This window comes from Gossypium hirsutum, chromosome A11 (genome assembly GCF_007990345.1).
Source record: "Gossypium hirsutum isolate 1008001.06 chromosome A11, Gossypium_hirsutum_v2.1, whole genome shotgun sequence".
NCBI classification, from domain to species: domain Eukaryota; kingdom Viridiplantae; phylum Streptophyta; class Magnoliopsida; order Malvales; family Malvaceae; genus Gossypium; species Gossypium hirsutum.
Window position 1 is genome coordinate 118,657,277 of NC_053434.1, and position 21,422 is coordinate 118,678,698.

Genomic DNA, 21,422 nt, shown 5'->3' on the forward strand with positions numbered 1-21,422 from the left:
AATTTTACAAAAAATTTATCCGTTGCCATCATTATTATTGCAACATGCAATAGGACCTAGTTTTTAAGTACGTTTAAGTGGGCGTCATCTTTCAATTTAAAAGTTTGAGAAAATTTATGGGTTTAAGTATAATATGCATTTAAACCGCACTAAAATCTATGTTCTCCTACATGTTATAACAATAACTATGTCAAATAAATTAAAGCTCAATTAAGTGTATACTTATTTTTTTAATATTCAAATTTATATTTTTTAATTTTTTTAAATATATACGAAATAAAAAATATAAAAAATAGGCGAGATAATAAATTATTTAACAGGATAAACGATTATTTAAAACCAAAATTAAAATGGACACCTCCAACCAAAGAAAGATTTAGGGGGGCTGGCAGGGGCCTCAGACCCCTAAAATGTAAAATTTTTATTTAGGTCATTAAATTTTTTTAAAAAATTTAAATTAGTAAAGGTAAAATTATACTTTGACCTCCTAAAATTATAAAAATTTAATTTAATCTTTTAAAAATTAAAATTTCATTCAGCCCCTTTAAAAATTTGTTCTTACTTCACCCTTACCTCCAACTATCACCATCAAAATCTTGGCTCTTCTTAGTGGTCCTTTATTAGAGAAATTGGAGATATATTTCAAGATTCTTATGTGTTTCTTTTCAAGATTGATAGAAAATTTCTTGATGCTATTGTCAAAAAGTTGTAGGAAGGAAAATGGTAATCTATGAAAAAAAAAAGAAAAAAGAAGAAGCTTTCAATTTTAATTTGTCACAGCATTTAAAATTTTATTTATTTTGAGCATATATATATATATATTTGTATAAGCAAAATGTAAGTGGCAGTTAAATCATTCATGATCACATGCTTTGATAAAACATATTTGTGGGTTGAGAATCTTATATCTCATCACCTCTATTTTATTTTGTTTTTTTAGAGGAATTTTATTTAAATTTAAATTTCTTTTTTCTTTTTAGTGGAATAAAGTTGACTGAACATTTACATATTTTTCAGAATTTCCCATATGTTGGATAACACTTTGGTTTGCAATGTCAAAAATAAGAATAAATTCATTTTTATATTATATATATGTCTAGTTGCTTCATCAAGTGAATAATTTATAATAAAAAAATCAAGAATAGATTGTATGAAACTGTAATCCCACGTCATTCTTATCCCTTTCTAATAAGAGAATGACAAATCAGATTTTTAGCTTTTTCTTCTTGAAAAAAAATCAAATCCAACTAAAAATGCTAAAAATCAGGAGAAAAAATCTGATTTGTCATCCTTTTATTGGAAATGGATAATGATAATGTGGAATTAGAATTTCATATAATTCTTTCTCAAAAAGAATATGGCATAATCTTTAATACTATTATTTTGATGAATTTTTATTAATTTATTAAAATTTTGGAAATGAGTATTCAAGTCCCTACAACTTTTTTTTGGCTTCTTTAAATTGCAAAAAGAAAAACTAGAAAGTAAAATGATACTAATTTAATACATAAAAGATATATTTTCCCTTGTTCTTGATGAAATAATTTTTTAAATAAATAAATAAATAAAATAAAGATAAATTTAAAAAAAAATTCCCTATCAAGATCACGCATTTTTCTCCCACTTTCCATATGCCTCTAAGAGTGTAGGTCATTGGTATCTCTATTCCCCCACTAAAATTATTTGGCATAAAGGACCTTAAATATTCACCCTCCAAATGTAAGGCATCTCCCTTTGAAACACTGAAAGAGAATGTGTGTACATATATATATATATCTTGATAAGATTTGTTGATGCTAGAATTGAGTCCCATTTCAGAATTATCATCTAAAATTTGATTTAATTTAACACATTAAATCAATTGTACGGGTTGTAATAAAATTACACTCATATGCATATTTTTATCTAAATCTGAATTTTCAAAAAAATAATTTTGATTTATGTTTTTGTGACACAACCCATATCTTATAAAATAGATTGAATCATGATACTAAATAATTTTATAATGATGATGTACGAGCCTAATTAATTTAAATAAAAAAATATTTTTTTTAAAAAATAAAATTTAATTATAAAATATATAAAATATTAAATATTTTTAAAGGGTTTTTTTTAGCTGGTGATATTAAGTTTTTGGAAGGTGTCTAAATCATTCATATTTATGAGAAAAAGGAAATAAAAAATAAAAAAGGAAATAAAAAAAGAGAGAGAATAAAACCAATGATGAAAGAAATAAGTAGGAGTGTAAATTACTCCAATTTCTGTTATAAGTTTATCTTTTGAAGTAGATTGCCAATAATTACAAACCAAAGACCTTGTTGATAGTGAGTTATGGCAATTGCTTCTTCAATTTGCTAATGTTACATTTGGATAATTTTCAGATATGGGGTTGCCTTCCTCACTAATAACTTTCCTTTCTCTTTTTCACATGACATGTCCATATCAAATTTTGTTGGATTGTGTGAAAAAATCAATTTTTTGATAGTATGATGATTCGTTTGTATTTTGTATTGATTTGAATTTATTATGATTATATTGTATTTATATTTATAAATTCTCAAAAATAGAAATGCACACTTGAAGCTCTCTTTAAATCCCACAATTAGACTACCTATTTATAAACTTACAAAACTTCAACTCTAAATAAGAGATAGTGAGATGATTATAGGAGTTATTTGTTGATCACCATATTAATTATCAACAAAATAACCTTCAATTATCACCAAAATTGTGTGCATTGACCTCAAAGTTTTTGTTTTGCTCGATAATTATTAAATAAATATAAAGTGAATGATATATTGCGTCAAATCTGGTACCTTTCAAATCAGTATTAAGTACAATTGTAAGTTCGATCAAATTTTACTTTTAAATTAAAATAAGATTGTATAATTATTCTCAAAATATTAATTAATTAATTAATTAATTAAAATTAATTAAAATAATAAAAAAATTTCTCAACTTAATTCTAATTTCATTAAAGTCATGATAACTTTACCATATTAGATTCTATGAGTAAATATATTTAATTGTCTTGTTTACTTTGAACAACTGCATCTACCGCGAACAGTAATTCATGTAATCTATTTTTCATACATCATTTTCATCCATTCATCAAAGTGGTTCTTATCATGCAATCCATACAAATTATATTGAGCTAACGGAGAGACCAATCAGACATATATAATTAGGGCTTAACTAATTTGTATGTAAGCTTCTACTTTTCGTCTATTAATCACAAATTATTTAATTATAAAGTCAATCCACTAAAATTACTATGACTAATCTCCCGTTATAAACCATTGAAAGTAACTTAGAGTTATGCTTTTTTTCCAATGACCTTGTCACTTGTATGCTTACTCTTATCCGATACCTTAATCCCTTTGGGTTAAAATTTGTTGACCCAATTTGATCTTATTTTGTCTCATGGTTATCATTGCATCCTTCATGATGAAAAAAAAATGCTAACAAATATTAATGATAATTATTCATTCTAAACGAATGACCTACGACCAAGTTCCTTTTTCATAATTCATGTAGTGCCAATGAGAGAATACCATTTACTCTTTAATCGAGCTATGAATTTCACTATTGTAGGTTAAGTCATGTCATACATAACTCAAGCACCCAGTGTACTAACTTTTGGCTTCAATATCAATGGAGCATTGACTTTCAATACATCGAAGTACATGAGTTAGGTACTAGGGGTGAGTATTCCATTGAGTCGAGTTGAATCAAGTAAAAAAAGTTAAAGTTTGTTGAGTTGACGAATCCTATTTTAGCAACCAAACTCAATTCGAATTTTTTTCAAATCGAATCAAATCTAGTAAAAAAATTTTGAGTCAACTCGAGTCGAGTTAACAAATTATATTATTTATATTCAATGTTGCGTTTATATGGATCGATTATTTAACTAGTAGATGAAGTACTAGATTATTTAACTACATAAACAATGCAATTGTTTTATCTTTTAACTTAATAGGTTAACATTTATTAACATAATGTAGTTTTGCCTTTTAACTTAATGGTTTTGAATTTTAACTTTTTAAAAAATAAACATTTATCAAAACGATATAGTTTTGCCTTTTCTTATTTGAATTTTTGGATAACTCGAATTGTAATTCATATTCAAGTTAAACCAAAAAACTTAATTTTTTATTTGAGTTGATCCGAATAACTTGATTAACTCAAATAACTTGAACTATTTAATTCAAAATTAAATTTTTTTATCGAGTTTTTCGAATCGAATTGGATTTTTCTCACCCTTATTAGGTATACATGGTCAGTCACTTACTCAACATCGAGCTCAGTCACACCATAAGCGTCACAAGTAGATAAATCCATAAACAAATCCAATATAAATTCTACTATTGGGTTCAGTCCAATGTATTGTCAATTTAGACAATCACATCTATGTATCTATTTATGGGAGTCAACTTCTTCGATACTCATGATAAAGTGTCTCCCCAATTAGATTTATAGACAAAATCATAGTCCCTATAAATCTATTGCTCATTTTGATTCTCATGGATTACTAATATAAGTTGTCTTCTCGCATCATAATCCTACCATATAATGCAACTTAATATTAGTTAAACCTTTAGGTAATCAATAAGTGAATATTTGCTTATTCATTTTACTTTTTATGCAAAATTATTGAGGACAATTATACGAAGATTAATGGTGAAATTTTATTTATTTAATCAATTTAAAAATTACAAGTAGAATGATAAAATCATAACACAAAATCCTAGCATTCTTGATTTGGCAGTAAAAGTCATATAATTGCTATTCTTCATCCTCAGTTCCTCCAATTTCTGAATCATCATTCCATGTGACGTAAATGAATTTATTTTTACCAGTGTTGGCACACTCAAGCTTAGCATGCTCATAACATTTACATTCATGGCATTGAATTTCTTTCTTCTTATTTCTGTTTTCTACCATAATTCCTTTGTCTTTATCATTATACTTTGGAACAATTTTATTGAAGTTCATTATAAGAAGAGATAATTGTTCTTAAAACTCGTCAATAGAGGCAGTTGTGCCATCAAATGTGTCAATGCCAACTTTCACATTAAAAGCTATGCTCTTATTCTACATGACTTTGGCTTTTCGAGCTTCCACTTGTTTTATTTCAAAAGTCTGTAATGAACCTATTGGTTCATTTACACGCATAGTGTTGTCAACTGTGGCTTCTTTAATCGTGTCACCTTAATTGCAAAACACTTAAAAATATTTATTGTCAATAATTAATTATGTCACAAAATTTAGCATAAAATTTAGAGATGGTCTTATAATCAAACATTTGTAAAGATTAAAATCTAGTGGTAAGTATCTGAAGTTTTGATAACTTGACTCTAAGAATTCCTTCATAGGTGGTTTAAAGATATTCCATAGCCAAAATATATTTTTGAAGTCCTAAATTCATGTTGCTTTACCCTATTGAAATAGCATACAATGCTTTTGAATTGAAGTTCACTACTTTATCTTCTTTAGATATCCAGGTAGCTTTAGGTTTTGAGGTACGTGTCAAAATCATACTAACAAGAAGAGATGAGTAACAATTTTGACTTACTTCATTAATAAAGAAAACTAAGAGTTTTATACAGATGAGGAGTAAGTATTAGCTAACTGATTAACTAACTGTTAACTAGCATAACTAACCCTTCTTAACTAACTTCTGTTTAACTAGTCGTTACTCCTAACTTCCCTTTGCTAGTCGATTTCCTCTCTGTAAATTCACTGTTATTAGGAACAATTCGGAGCTGACTCCTGAACTTATGATATAGTCCTACGGATAATGGTTTTGTCAGCACATTTGCAATCTATTCTTGACTTGGAGCATGCCCTACTTGAAACAATCCACTGGCCACTTTCTCTCACATAAAAAATAAATCCAACTCAACATACTTGAATTTCGAGTGCATGACAGAATTTTTGGCCACTGCCACAGCAGTAGAGCTATCACACCACACCAACCCTTTACCCTGAACAGGAGCTCCCGATTCAAACAACAATGATTGAATTTAGACCATTTCGATAGTGACATGAGCAAGGTTGCGATATTCCGCTTGAGACCACTTGGTGTTTCCTAGATTTCCTCCAAGAAAGACACAGTAACCTGAGGTTGATCTAGCATCCGAAAAACCTTGAAGCAGAAACTTAGATCTCTGAGTAAACTTTATGCCATAATCCAAGGTCCCTCTCAAGTATCGAAGAATTCGTTTCACAGCCTTAAAATGCAAATCCAACGATTTGTGCATGAATTGACAAACCTTATTGATAGATAATGCTATGTCTGGCCTGGTAATGACGACGTATTGTAAGGCACCAACTATGCTTCTATAAAAGTGTGCATTGTCAACTGGAGTACCTTTATGAGCAGATAAGCGACATGTTGTGACCATAGGTATTGGCAATACATTGGAGTTGTCCATAGAGGCCTTTGTTAGAAGATCTAGGATGTACTTTCTTTGACTAAGAAAAATCCAATCTGGAGTATAGCTGACCTCAATACCAAGAAAATAGCTCAACCTTCCCAAATCTTTTGACGAGAACTGAACATCAAGTTCATTAACAAACTGATCTATAGCTTATGAGTCTGTCCCAGTAGTAATGATGTCATCGATGTAGACAAGAACATAAATCAGCTGAGACCCTGACCGATGAATAAAAAGAGAGTTGTCAGCATTCGAAATAGTAAATTTTGCAGCTAAAAAGAAATTTCTCAGCTTGTGGAACCAGGCATGAGGTGCTTGCTTAAGACCTAGAGAGCTTTCTTCAAACAACATACCAACTATTGACTACCATCCCTTTGTTGCTCAAACCCTGGTGGTTGCATCATGTATATTTCTTCCTGCAAGTCGTCGTTTTAGAAGGCATTATTAATGTCGACTTGCCAGAGTGTCCATCCCAAGGAAACTGCTAAAGCCAAAACCACTCGAATGGTTGTTGGCTTAATTACAGGGCTAAAAATTTCCTGAAAATTGATGTCGGCCTCTTGGAGGTAGCCTTTGACAACCAAATTGCCCTTGTACCGAGTCACCTAGCCATCGGCATGTCTTTTGACTTTAAAGATCTATTTGCAACCCATAGCTTAACGATGTTCAGGTAAGGGTACCAGATCCCAGGTATCATTCGCGAGTAATACCTTGTACTCAACCTGTGCAGCTGCTGTCCAAGTAGGACTTTGAAAAGCTTCAATAATAGACGTAGGCTCCTTCTCTGTTAGAACTGAGGTGAACAACTTAGGCTTATAGATGCCATTTTTCGATCGGGTTTGCATTGGATGAGTATTCACATAAGGAACAATACGAGCAAGAAGAGCAGGCTGATAAAAGGATTGACATGTGTACCTGCTAAACCAATACCACTATTAGAAGAATGTAGACCTGAAAAAGATGGAATGGATTCTACCACAAGAGAGGATATGTCTTGTTCGAAACCTGAATAATTTTGGGCTGAGGGGGTAATAGCTACCAACCAGGGAAGACATGATTTGTGATGAGAAGATCTAATTGAATTAGAACCAGAAGATAAAAAGAAACTATTTTTGAATAGAAATCGTGATTCATCAAATGTGACAAGGCGAGAGACAAAGATGCGGCCATCCGTATCAAGGCACTGGTAGCCCTTCTGATTCGATGCTACTCTAGTAAACACACATTGTTTGGACCAAAATTGAAGCTTGTGCTGCTGAAATGGCCAAAAGTAAGGATAACAAGTGCATCCAAACACCTTTAGGGAAGAATTATTAAGACGGACCTTGTAGAGCACCTTATACGGACTTTGCTTCTGCAGAACAGGAGTATGGAGCCTATTCATCAAGTGAATCACATATGCAAAAGCATAATACCATAATTTCAAGGGTAAAGATGCTTGTGCAAGAAGTGTCAACCCTATGTCAACTAGCCGGCAATGCTTTCTTTCAATTACGCCGTTCTGCTCGGAAGTGTGGGGACAGTCAACTCGATGTTGAATACCAAGTCAAGACAGCTTCTTGGATAACGACCGAAACTCACTTCCCCCATCAGTCTGAAGCATCTTAACAGAGTAACTAAATTGAATCCGAACTATTTCATGAAAGTAAAGAAAATACTTGAATACTTTGGACTTTGATTGTAGAAAATACACCCAGGTATACCTGCTATGCATGTCCACAAAGGAGACATAATAAAGAAATCATTGGACTTTAGATGAGCAGGGCCCCAAACATCAGTTTTCACTAATTCAAAAGGCAACGAGTACAAAGTCTTTGAAGGACTAAAATGCAGCTTATGAGCTTTGCCTAAACAACATGCTGAACAAACATTAGGCAATTTTTTACTAGTGAAGGGAACATTACAACTACGTAAAACATCTACAAGTACATTAGTGCATGGATGGTCGAGTCTATTATGCCACAATATAAGAGAAGATATAAGCTGAGTTGAATATAGACTTGTCGAATTCGACTGTGAAGATGCAACAAGTTTGTTGGAGCCCGAACCAGATACATCAAACCTGTAGAGGCCATCATGCATGCGACCAATTAGGAGGACCTTCCTTGTTCGAATATCCTTCACAAAACAAATCAAAGGGTGAAATTCAAAATATACAACATTATCCATTGCAAACTGACCAACAGACAGTAAGTTCTTGCATATAGTAGGAGCATAAAGCATATTCTTTAGGCGTAAAAGTCGAGAACCAACTAACAAGTTAGAAGAGCCTACATTAGCAATCGAAACAGAGGCACCATTCCCCATAGAGACTTGTTTCATACCTGTATATGGAGAAACAGAGGAGAGGGTAGTCATATCAGGGGTAATGTGATTAGTGGCCCCAGAGTCTGGATACCAAGCCTGATCAGGACTAGCAGAAGGAGGCTGTCGAGGAGAGGAATGAGATGAGAAGATGGAGGATGAGTAACATAGACTACAAGTGTGTGACATATGAGAGTAAGTAGGAACACAAGGAGAACCTCCTTGATCATTAAACTAGTGGTAATTAATTGATATTGAGTGATTCGAACCAACACTTGAAAAGTTCTCATCAAACCGGCGATAGCACGTCTAAACCAAGTGACCAATTTTGCCACATAACTGACATTGTGGCCTGGTCCGTGACCAGTTCCGTCCAGTGCCACGAAACCTGCCACGAGACCAATCACGTCTTTGCTTTCGGTAACCATGTCTGGACTCTTGCGAATAGCTGGTAGGAGCACCAGTATGTTTTGGACGTTCAGAACTGTCTTGCTTTTGATGGGACGCCAAATTGGCTTATAAGGGAAACTCTACCAATGAGGCCAATTGTCGTGCCTCAAAGTCAAGAAGCATTTCTGTCAACAAATCAAGTGACATATGAGTGGTAGAGGCAACCACACGAACAGACTCATACTCGATCGGGAGACCAGCCAATATAATACTGACTTGTTATTGTTCTTTAACCGTACTACCAGCATCGATGAGAGTATCGCTTAAGCTTTTCACCTTGGCCAGAAATTCTTTGATGGTAAGACCTACTTTCTTGAGAGAGTGGAGTGTATGATGTATGCTTGATAGCTTAACACTGAATTTGGCCCCAAACTTCCTTTCAATCATTGTTCAAATATCAAAGCTAGTCTTGGCCAACGTGAGATAGACCAAGATTTCATCGGTAACCGTTGAAATGCAGGATTATCAACATACTGACCTTCAGGTCCATGTAGGTGAAAAGGTGGAACAGAAACCGTCCCTAACACAAACCTTCCTTAAGGATTAACAAAATCTGATGCTTTCATAACAAGAAGTTGTGCTCCCCAAGTTTAATCGTATCATGCTTAGAGAAGTAATGAATGTTCTGTAGAGTTGTATTGCTGGGTGCTTGAGAATGAATTGCTCCTTCAATACTAGACGAGAGGCGAGATGTGTCTCCCGCAGAAATAGGTTCAGTCTCCATGAAGAAAGGACAAAAAAAACTAGCTACCTCAAGAAATCCAAAGCTCTTAATACCATGTCAAGATCATACTAACAAGAAGAGATGAGTAACAATTCTAATTTACTTCATTAATGAAGAGAACTAAGAGTTTTATATAGATGAGGAGTAACTATTAGCTAACTGATTAACTAACTCTTAACTAGCATAACTAACCCTTCTTAACTAACTTTTGTTTAACTAGTCGTTACTCCTAACAGTACGTATACTATTTTTTTGAGTGTAATGTGGCACTCATCCAATTAGAATTGATCATCATGCTTTCTCACCAATGGATTTCAGAAGAACCCTTATTTTTGCTTTCCAACAACTATAATTAGATCCATCCAAGAGTGATGGACGTACGATCTAACCACTTTCCTTCAAACATTTTATTGCATAACTATCATATGTAAGATCTCATAAAATGCTTTATGAGATTGGCTTTGATTCCAATTGAAAATGCAACATTATAGAGAGTTGTGTCAAAAGTTATAGGTACATTGAGTGCACACAAACACAAAAAGAATGAAAATTCTAAATATAGGAAGGTGTTTATGTAGTTTGGTTTTAATTTAATCTACATTTTCAAGGCTTTGTCTAGAGAAGAATTTCATTACTAAATCTCATGCTACAAGAATTGATTTAAGTTAATCTATTCTAATCCTTAAATAATTGCAGCCTCATCAAATTAGTACATTTAGTATAAACTCATCCTCGCTAAAAGAAACTCTTTCAGTACTTGAAAACAAATCAGTTAGAGGTGAATAAAAAGCATAAAATGCTCGAACTCAATTGTTGTGCTTCTAGATTTCCCTCAATCTTACGACTACATTGCTTATTTACAAGCTTACAAGACTTCAGCTCCAAACAAGAAATAAATGAGATGAACATATTATTTCGTTCTTGATTTTTACCATATTAATTATCAATACGATACCCTTGGATTGTCACCAAAATAATTTTCAATTAATCACAAATTTAATCACCAAATACTCTTCAAATAATGTTTAGCCGAAAAATTCTCTATCTTATTAACCATGACACTTTTTATATGCTTATCATAATCCATTAGAGTAGGTTTGACCCGTTAGGACTGTGTGCATTGAAGTCTTTACTGTCCTCAAATCACATCTTGAGAATTATCAGATAAATCATTGTAATGTTGCTGTCAACTAAATTGAATGATACACTATGTCAGAATTGCCAACCTTTCAAAGCGGCGCAAATCTGCCTTATATGTATGGAAAGAGATTTGCCAACATATGCAACCATGCCGCAGCCTGTGCATAAACACATTTCATTTGTGAATATTTTGCAAAATGTTAAATCTATTAAATAAGTTTAGAGAAAATATTAAACACTTCATTGAAAGCTTGACTGAAATTATAAAATCATATACGAGGAGAGATTCACTTGCAATGATATAAAATTAAAGTGATTTTACATATTTCCTTTAACTTTTTATATAATCAATATTTTAAAAATTCAACCGTTGAAATTATGAAGATATTTATACTTGACATGCATGTAAATTTTTGAGTCGACATGATATCTTTATCATATTGATCTAAAATATTGTCTATATTAATATATATTTAACGGTTGAAAGTTTTTCTCATAAAATGGGTAGTTAGAAATTTTTAATTTATGTCAACTTGACATACATGATCTACATAAATGAAGCATGAAATTCAAGGTTAGATTGTTAAAATGTTAATCATATAAAAATTACGAAAAAGTATAAAATTATTTTAATTTTATACTGATGTAAATAGATGATTCTCATCATATATTATTTTTATTATTTGTATACATCATATTATTAATCTTGTTTAACTCTGGTATGATTTAACATTTTGTTTTCAGATAACTATCAAATTAATATTACAAATTTGAGAAAAAAAAGCTTAAAATAGTATGAATAAATCTAAAACCACTTACATCAATCATGAAAATGAAGTGATATTTAATTTAAATCAAATTAGGGTTCTTGGCATCAATAAGTAACCCTCCAAATAGGCAAATAATCTCATTGATATGATACAATAGTTTTCAAAGCATATATGCATGATGATATCAACTTTTAAGAAATTTACTACTGGTTGGAAGCCAAGCACCTAATGTTTTCAACCATTTTATTGTGGATATGGATTTAAGAAGTTTGAGCATGGAAATAGGGGAGATGGGCAAGCAACTAGGGTTTTTTATGTTGAGATTTGAGAGTAGGGTTTTCAATCTCTTATTTGATTGTATAAATATATATGTTTGGGCAATTACAAATGGTAAAATCAAACAATATGACAATAACATATAATGAAATTTTGAATCTTAGTATTTAAGTCTTAAGATTTCTGCTTTTATCAACAACGCTATGACCTCATTAATATATTATAGTTATTTGTAAATGTCAAATTAATATAATGAAAAAAATGAAAGAAAATTTTGTCTCTTCCGATAACCCATCTCTAATTCTTAAATAGAAGGAGAACTTGTTGTTAATCTAATTTTAATTATTCATTAAACTTTATTTCCTCATTTTACTATAGGGGGAATTATGTTTTTAGGAGGTTAGTTTAATTTGATGTTTATCTTATTTTTTGGTAGTAAAGAAACCGTAGAAGCAATTACAATAAAAAAAAATTAAGACAAAACAATATTAGAATTATTTCGATGTTCTATCGATAAACTCCAACATTGAAATTGGGACCATCTCAACTATTCGCATACTATTGGTACCAATAACTAGTATCTTGGCATGTCAATCTTCAATATAATAAATTTGTTCTAGTTTAATGTTAATTTGTTTTGAATTTTTGACTTAATTTCAAAATTGTTGGAATTTTTAATTAGTAATTTGATATTTAATTCTAATGGGATAGTTTTCTAATTTGACTTAAGACTCAAACTCACGTGACACGTCATTCAAAAAATAACCTTACGTGACACGTAAGAACATTCAGTACCAAAATGGTAACCAAAGAAAGGAGCTGATTATATATTAGCTAGGCACTAAGCCGTAATGTCTCTTTAAGAAGGTAAAGGGAAAAAATATATTGTTTTTTTTTTTTTTGTATAATCACTGAGAAGGGAGCAGGTAAGAAGCCGCCGTCGCCGCCGTCGACTCGGCTAACAAATTATAATTATTTCTTAATTTTTTATTTTGTTTTGTTTGATTAATTAAAAAAGCATTTCTATAATGATTTTCTCCTGCACTTTCTTTAATTTTCTCACTGTCCAAACAGGTTGGATACGGCTGCTTCTTTTTGTGTTTCTCTGAATTCCGGTTCCTTAATGGACCTCGAAGTGATCAAGATTCCTCCTCCGATTCCTCTCTCTGTTAAGTCTAAAAATAAACAGGTCACCCCAAGCAAACATGTCTGCTTTTCATTTTTAATTTCGCTCCCATTTTTTGAACTTCATTCTATAAAAATGTTTTTTTTTCTTTTTTTGGAATTTTTAATTCGAATAGACACAGTGATCGCTTCGTTTGTTACTTTTTTGATCGGTTCATTTTCAACTTTTGATTGATTTTATTTTTGTTTTGGATCATTTTTTTTAGTATTTACAGTGAAAACTTATGAGTTCACTTGTTTATTACTTAAGCCATACCCATTGGAATGTAAAACTATTGGAAATTTAATTTCGTTTTAACGTGGAATTTTGTGGATTAGTTACTCTTTGTTGGTGGGGGTTATAGAATGACCACATTTGTAGTAGTATTATATGTTCTTTTAATAACCAGAAGACGATAATCAACATAGATGTATACTAGAATAGATGTTTGAAGTCAATATAATTGGCTTCAAGCTCGTTCGTTAATGCTCAATTGTGGATTGGTATATAATCAGGCAGCTTCTTAGGGCCTCTTTACATTTTTAGTTTCAGCTAATCGAGATCTATCACAAATAAAATTCTGAAGATGGTATTTGGTCTTTAATTAGGTACGAATTAAGTTCTGATACTGATAATGTATGTAATTCGTACGTGCATTATCTTGGTTGATTGTGTAATGAGCTTAATGTTGGATATGATCTTATGCCTTCATCTGAAAGTGGGAAAGAGAGCACACCAGGTGGTTATTTTATCATGAAGCATTGACATAGATTGTATAAAATTTTGGAAAAGCATTCCTGTTGATGACTCTATTATTTCAAGGTTAAGGTTGGCTTTGATATAAAGTAACTTTTGTAGATACACAAAACCACAAATCTAGCTATTCAGCACAAATAAACATCTAACATATTATACAAAAAGAGTCTTCCTCATCTTTGAGAAATATCTTCTGTATCTCAGGGTTACTAAAACCTTTCTGTTTCATATCTTGGCAGGTTGCTACTCATGAAGTAATTGATGTTGATAACAATGAAGATTCAACCGACACAATGATCCTTGATGAGGTAGTTGATATACGGAGCAAAGGGAAGGCTATAAAAAGTAGCTCTGGTGTTTGCCCTGTTATTAAAGCTGAAGTATGTGAAAGATTGGATTTTTCTTGCAGTTGTTGCTGTTTATCGTGCCTGGTATTAAATTTAATGATGCACATTTGGACTTATCATTTTGTTATTTACTTTTTCCCTATTTTTTCTCTATAGGATTTTGTGGCTAAATCTCTTGGTTTGATAAACAAGGTTAAACCTCCTAAGCATTCTATCCAAGGATCACAAAATATATCTAACCTTGATTGCAATTTGGCCTCTAGTGATGAGCTTTTTTATACAAATTACATTAATGATTTCATGGATGCCGGTAAGTATGCGATGTTGCAAGAACATTTTGATGGTGTTGAGCTTCCTGCTGGAGAAGATACATCCATCCCATGGTTTGAAAATATGACCATTGAGGTTCCTGATGGATTAGAGGCATCCATCCCATGGTTTGAAAATATTTCAGAGAGTAAAAAGAAAACTTCTCATGGAACCATCTCATCGACTACTAATGCAAATGACAGTTTACCTTTCTTGTGGTTACAAGATCCTGGTCATATCAATATGAATGCAGCTTCAGTTAGTAATTCAAGTTCCCTGACCCCGGATGATCCTTTGAGTCATTCTCCTGGTGTAGCAAATCTATCTTCACCTTCATTATTTTCTCAAATTCTTCAAAGTCAGAATTCTGCTACTTCACAAACTATATCTAGTATTCAAGATCTTCCAGTTGTGCATCTGCCTGATTTAACTAATGGTAATAATGCGAGTCACCACATAGAAATGATATTATCTCATGCAATCATGTCCCCTGTAGATACACCAAATCACACTGTGGTTGCAGAACCATCCTCACCTTTTTGGTTACCCGTAGTGACTCCGGAACAATTTTTCAATAAGCATAGTATCTATTCAAGTTTTCCTGATCTAGTTCATGGCGCATATATAACTCCTGAAGAAGTGGCAGACATTAGAAATCAGAAAAATGTAGATGAAGAAGCTATCCTCAGTAAGCTCCGACTTTTTAAACAGTTTGATACTGTTGAAGATTTTTCAGATCATCACTATGCTTCCAGTGGTGCTTCAACAAAGCAGGTGACTAGCTTTTCTAGATATCCTCTGGTCTTCCGTTTCTCTATTTTTATAGTCTTTATTTTTCATCCGATAAACTTGGTTTCTGTTTATTCTATTTTCGACAGCCACTGAAGAATTGGTCAAAGAAGATTCAGGAGGAGTGGAAAATACTTGAGAAGGATTTGCCAGGTGAGTTTTAGCATTACATTCTTCTCTGGGAGAATTTTCATTTGATTTCTTGTTATTTCTTTTCTGAATCCTGTTTCAATAAATCTGTGGTTTAGTAATCCTGCAAACTTGGATTGTGACTCAAAATGCATATTAAGTTTTCGATGCAAAATTAAACAGTTTAGACCTTTGACTCTGATTTTAACAATTTTCTATTCTGCTGGTGAAATGTATAAATAATACTTTGTTTTTCTTATTTTATCTTATTTTTATTGTTTCAACAGATACTATTTTTGTTAGGGTTTATGAATCAAGAATGGATCTCCTAAGGGCTGTAATTATTGGAGTAGAAGGCACTCCTTACCATGATGGTCTCTTCTTCTTTGATGTTTTCTTCCCTGCTAGCTATCCTAAAGAACCACCAGTATGTAATTAAGGGTTATGAATTTGAATATTAATTTGCATCTTAATGTGATATCTGGTGTACGTGTTTGGTCCGATGACTAGGAAATTGCTTGTTTCAGCATGTTTACTATCACTCTGGCGGACTTCGACTCAACCCAAATTTGTATGACTGTGGGAAAGTTTGCCTTAGTCTTCTTAACACCTGGTCTGGTAAAAAGAACGAGAGATGGATACCTGGCATGTCAACTATGCTCCAAGTTCTGGTATCCATTCAAGCTCTAATCTTGAATCAGAAGCCTTACTTTAATGAGCCAGGTTGGGAACGTCTTAGTGGCACACCAAAAGGTGAATTAATGTCCAGGCAATACAATGAAGAGACATTTATCTTGTCACTAAAGACAATGATCTATTCAATGAGGAGGCCTCCAAGGGTAAGTTGAAAGAATTATTGACATCAATTTCAATGATAACATATGGGAGTTGGAATGTAATTAATTACCCTTGCTTCTCTTTGGCTTAAAATTCTTATGAAAATCCTGTTTGGCTGCAGCATTTTGAGGACTTTGTTGTCGGCCATTTCTACACGCGTGCTCAAGATATTCTTCTGGCATGCAAAGCATATATGGATGGGGCTCAGGTAGGTTGCCCGGTAAAAGGTGGTATCCAAGATGTCGAAGAAGGTGAGAAGAGTTGCTCACCGAAGTTTAAGGTCTCCATGGCTGGATGCGTAAATATGCTCGTGAAAGAATTCACGGTTTTGGGAGTCAAGGATTGTGAGAAATTCCTTGTTGCCCCTGAATCTCGAAATAATGGAGTTGATAGTATGCCCATGGCTGCTGCAAATATGAACTAGCTTTTGAAACCAAAAATTCTGAAAACTTGGCCAGAATGGTTTTTATTTATAAATTTTGCACAGAAGTTCAATTGATTTGTTATCAAGTAGTTGAGGAATGTAACTTCTGCTTTCTTTCATAGGCTGCTTAGAGATAGTTTTGACTTTGTACATTGATGTGTATAACGATGGGGTAATGCAGTAAATATACTGTCAAATAATCTTTTTTTTTTGTCAAAGATAAAAATATAAATAAAATTAAATAAAAACTAAATATGTAAATAAATATTGGATTTGGATATTTGAACCTGTTATTTTGAAAATAGAATGGATTTGATACTCTCTGAACCAAAATCAATACAGATTTCTCAATCCTTCTAAAGTTTTCATGAGATATCTTTAGAAAAACAAATATTTTATTACCATTTCATATGTAGTTTTTGGATCAATGCTTTCACATTGTTGGCTTATCTTTTGCAGGTTTCTGTAAAAACCAAAGCGGAAGGAGTTTGTATCGAAGTCTACCTTGATCTTCATGCTGTCTTTATGTGTGCCGAAAGTAATCCGTATTCGACATTTGTGTTAAGACACTTTGTTCAGATATGAATACGTGCTGACATTTGTTTGAGTTTGGATATCATACAAATATGATGAGAATAAAGGAGATTTTAATTTTTATTTTTTTTGGGTTTTGTTTTGAATGCAAGATGGGGCGGACTGCTCCATGCAAAAATTCCAGTTCTGCCGGCAAAATACTTAATAGGACAGATTCAATCACTTAAAGACAAATTCCAAGAATAAATTAGAGCTTCACAATAGCATAGCTGATTGTTTCTTCATCTTTGATGCTACAATGTCTATGAAACCTTCAATAATGATACAGGTTTGTAAGCTCACAGTCTTCTTTTTGTTCATTAGTTTTTCTGCAAAATCTGTGTCATTTGCTGAGATTGTATTTGAAGAACCCAATGATGATGAGAGTAAAGCTTTCCAATCTGCCATGACTGAAGTGAATGTATACAGTGAGAGTGAATGTGAAGTCGCTTACTCTGATTACTGCTCTTCAGTTGTTCCCGAATCAGTCACCAACTCTAAAGCTTACACTGAGAGTTTTGGAGCATTTGATGGATATGAAACTGGTTATTACATTGGTGGAAATGGAATTCTCAACCCAAAGATCAACACAATCTCGAATTCCTTCTCATTTGAAACCAGATATGTGTCTAAAACTGTTGCAGATGGTGTCTGGAAGATTGAGGGAAGCTTGATGTTCTACGAATCATATGATCCGATACCAAGTCCATTTCATTTGAAACTCCATGGGTTCTGGTCTGAATTTTCTGGGAATCTCTGTATGGTTGGAACAGGTTCTGCTTACTCCAAACAGGCTAATCTGCTAACTCCTGCAGCAGTTTTCAGGCTTAGAAATCTCAGGAATTCGAGTAACATCACTACTTTGATTACTGGAACTTTAGAGAGTTTAAGTTCTAGTGATGGGGTTTACTACTTTGAACCCATTTCTGTTGTCATGTTTCCTTTGTTGAATTATGAGTACACTTTTGACTTCAGAGAGTTTACACATCAGTTTTCTGGTGAAAGAGATGGCCTGAAGTATTTGGCATTCAATGAACTTCCAAGTAGAAGATTTTGTTCAATGATAATGGGCCATGTAAATGAATTTAAGCTGCAGTACACAAGGGACTGCAGTTCTGGAAAGCAAACTTGCCTCCCATTTGTTCGGTTGAATGGCTATTTGCCTCATTTTCTCTCATTTTCAAGCATTAGGTGTTCAGAGGTTGAAAGGAAAATTCGGGTCTTGATAGAATTTAAAAACACTAGCCATGTCGGAAAATACCCTTCTTTCAATCCCAACACAACATTGATTGGAGAAGGAACATGGGATGATAGGGAAAACCAGCTGTTCGTTCTTGTTTGTCGGTTTTTAGACATTGGAGAATCTTGGTCTAACGCTCATGTTGGTGACTGCAAAACAAGGTTGAGCTTTAGATTCCCAGCAATCTTGTCTATCAGAGAGATTAGCAGTGCAATGGGGCAAATATGGACCACAAAAACCGCAAATGATTCTGGTTACTTTGATAGGACTACATTCCGAAGTACCGGGAACCATATGGTGGGAGTTCCTGGTTTGAAGTATGAATACACCGAATTTAACAGAGTAAAAAATCTATGCCTGAGAAAGGAGCAGCTGCTCCGGAACAAGGGACAAAGTTACCCAAGTGGCCATTCCACAGACATGAAATTTGACATGTTGGTTAAAAGTTCAGAGAATAAACATGGATGGGGTTCTGCGGATCCTCTCGCCATCGGCGATCAGTTATACAAGCCTTATTTGTTTCTGATGGATCTTCCTGGCACCATGCTGGAAAGAGCAGTGCCTGCAAGGCTTATGAATGTTAGCTATGAAGTGAGCATCACATTGCAAACTCCTATAGATGCAGCTAATGGAGTTTATGTTTCTTACATTGAAGAGAAAGTGGAGATTACAGCTGAAGGGATTTATGATTCTGATACTGGAAAGTTGTGTATGGTTGGTTGCAGAAAGTTGGGATTTGATAACCAAGTGTTCGAAAATGCTTCTGTGGACTGTGAAATTCTTTTGAACTTCGAGTTTTCTCCATTAAAACCAAATCAAATTGGAGGATATATCACGGGAAGCATCGAAAGCACCCGGAAAAGTTCTGATCTTCTTAAATTTGATCGTCTAGAAGTGTATTCTGCTATCTACAAGACCGATCAACGAAAAAGTTCGATTTGGACAATGGATCATAAGTCTACAACGGTTCTATTATCTAACACACTAATGGGCATCTTTGTAGGATTGCAGCTTTATTATGTGCAGAATAACCCAAACGTACTCCCTTCCATTTCACTTGTTATGCTTGTGATTCTTACCTTGGGCCACATGGTTCCTCTTGCACTAGACTATGAAACCTTGCGCTCAAACAAGCAACACCGGAACATGGTTTCGCCGCACAATGGTGGATTGATTGAATTAAATGAAGTGATTGTGACGGTAGTTATGGTGGTTGCTTTCTTACTACTACTTTGCCTTCTCCAATTAACAGCCTCAGCTAGATCACGTGACAGCAACTGGAAGTCCTTGCGGTTTGCGGAAGAAATGACCCTAATTGTGATTGCATTTCTATATGCTGCTGGGGCCAAATTTACACTGCTTGTTGCCAGGGAGAAGCGTAGACCGGATGTTGCATTGCTTTACTCTTCATCCGTCGACTCCTGGTATCATTCCATCTACAATGACTTCAAATCATATGCAGGTTTAATCTTGGACGGCTTTCTTTTGCCTCAGATACTTCTCAACATGTTCTCAAACTCCAAACAGAAGGCACTCAGTTGTTCATTCTATATCGGGACCACTTTTGTTCGATTGCTGCCACATGCATATGATCTTTATTGCAATCTCAACTCTGTTTATTACAGCATGTTACAAGTTTCCGTGAGTCCTGACCGGTGTTTTGTCTCCGCTGCTTGGGATGTTACAATATTTTGGGGGCTCCTCCTGCTTGCTGCAATCATTTACTTGCAGCAAAAGTTTGATGGTCATTGCATTCTTCAATCCAGACTTAGACTGTGGGAATCACATTCTGAGGAGTTCCATTCGTAACCGAATCGTGAAGTCTGAGAGAAACTGGGTGCGGCTTTCTTCCCTTACTTCTCAATACATTATTGATTACTATTTTCAAGTCAGAATTTTACTCTTAACGAGTGATTCATAGGTGTGAATGGTAAATAATGAATGTGTAGAAAGGTAATGGAATGGATCTTAACTCATCCTGAATAATAGTGTTTCCTAGCTATTGTTTGAAATAATTTTGAAGTAGAAAAGAAAGGAAAGATATATGAATTTGTACAAGAAAAAAGTAAATATAATACATGCTATTGTATTTTTATTTCCCGTGGAGGATGGGATACACCCACCCCACACCTTGGGGAAGGAACAAAGCCAAATAATTTTCCATTGAGAAATTGGCTACCCATTCGTGAAGAATTGGCTGGTATTTGCAATGAGATGTATTTAATATTTGTTATATGTTATTCTTAATTTTTTTTTGAAAGAATATATTATTATTATATACCCATAACATCTTATATTATTAACATAATGATCAATTTAATCCTCAACATTTATATTTTTTGTCAATTTGACTTTTATTCTTTTCTTGAGTTAAATTTAGTCTTTAGCATTTCAAAAAAGAGTCAAATTATTTTTTTAATGGAAACAATGACTAAAACATTATTTTTTTAAACATTGTTATCATTGCAAATCATATGAGAGTTTATGTGCATATCATGCTAACATAATATAATTTGTTTAATATATCATGTTGACAAATAATTCAAAAACTATAAAAAAAAATCAAAATTAAAATTAAAAGAAATGTAAAAATTTTGTGAATTCGTTTTGGTTGCAGCCCTTCATCCATATCCTCGTAGATATTACGTTTTCGCTTTATAAGGGAACCATTGCCTATTGATCCCACATCATCAGAGTATTGCTGGATATCTTCAAAATTCGCACAACACTGACTACTATGCAGCTCTTT

The 21,422-nt window shown here is 33.3% G+C and overlaps 2 protein-coding genes across 2 annotated transcripts; both read left to right on the top strand.

The window, feature by feature from the left end:
• Positions 1-12,952: 12,952 nt before the first annotated feature.
• On the top strand, positions 12,953-17,517 carry LOC107902660 (probable ubiquitin-conjugating enzyme E2 26). The gene is made up of 8 exons (XM_016828814.2): positions 12,953-12,971; positions 13,179-13,293; positions 14,265-14,405; positions 14,529-15,455; positions 15,560-15,623; positions 15,887-16,026; positions 16,127-16,438; positions 16,558-17,517. Exons 2-8 carry the CDS (start codon positions 13,228-13,230, stop codon positions 16,858-16,860), a joined length of 1,953 nt encoding a protein of 650 aa, XP_016684303.1. The 5' UTR covers positions 12,953-12,971; positions 13,179-13,227; the 3' UTR covers positions 16,861-17,517.
• Positions 17,518-17,692: 175 nt separating this feature from the next.
• LOC107902650 (uncharacterized) lies at positions 17,693-20,482 on the top strand. The gene has a single exon (XM_016828791.2). It carries the CDS (start codon positions 17,693-17,695, stop codon positions 20,480-20,482), a length of 2,790 nt encoding a protein of 929 aa, XP_016684280.1.
• Positions 20,483-21,422: the final 940 nt, after the last annotated feature.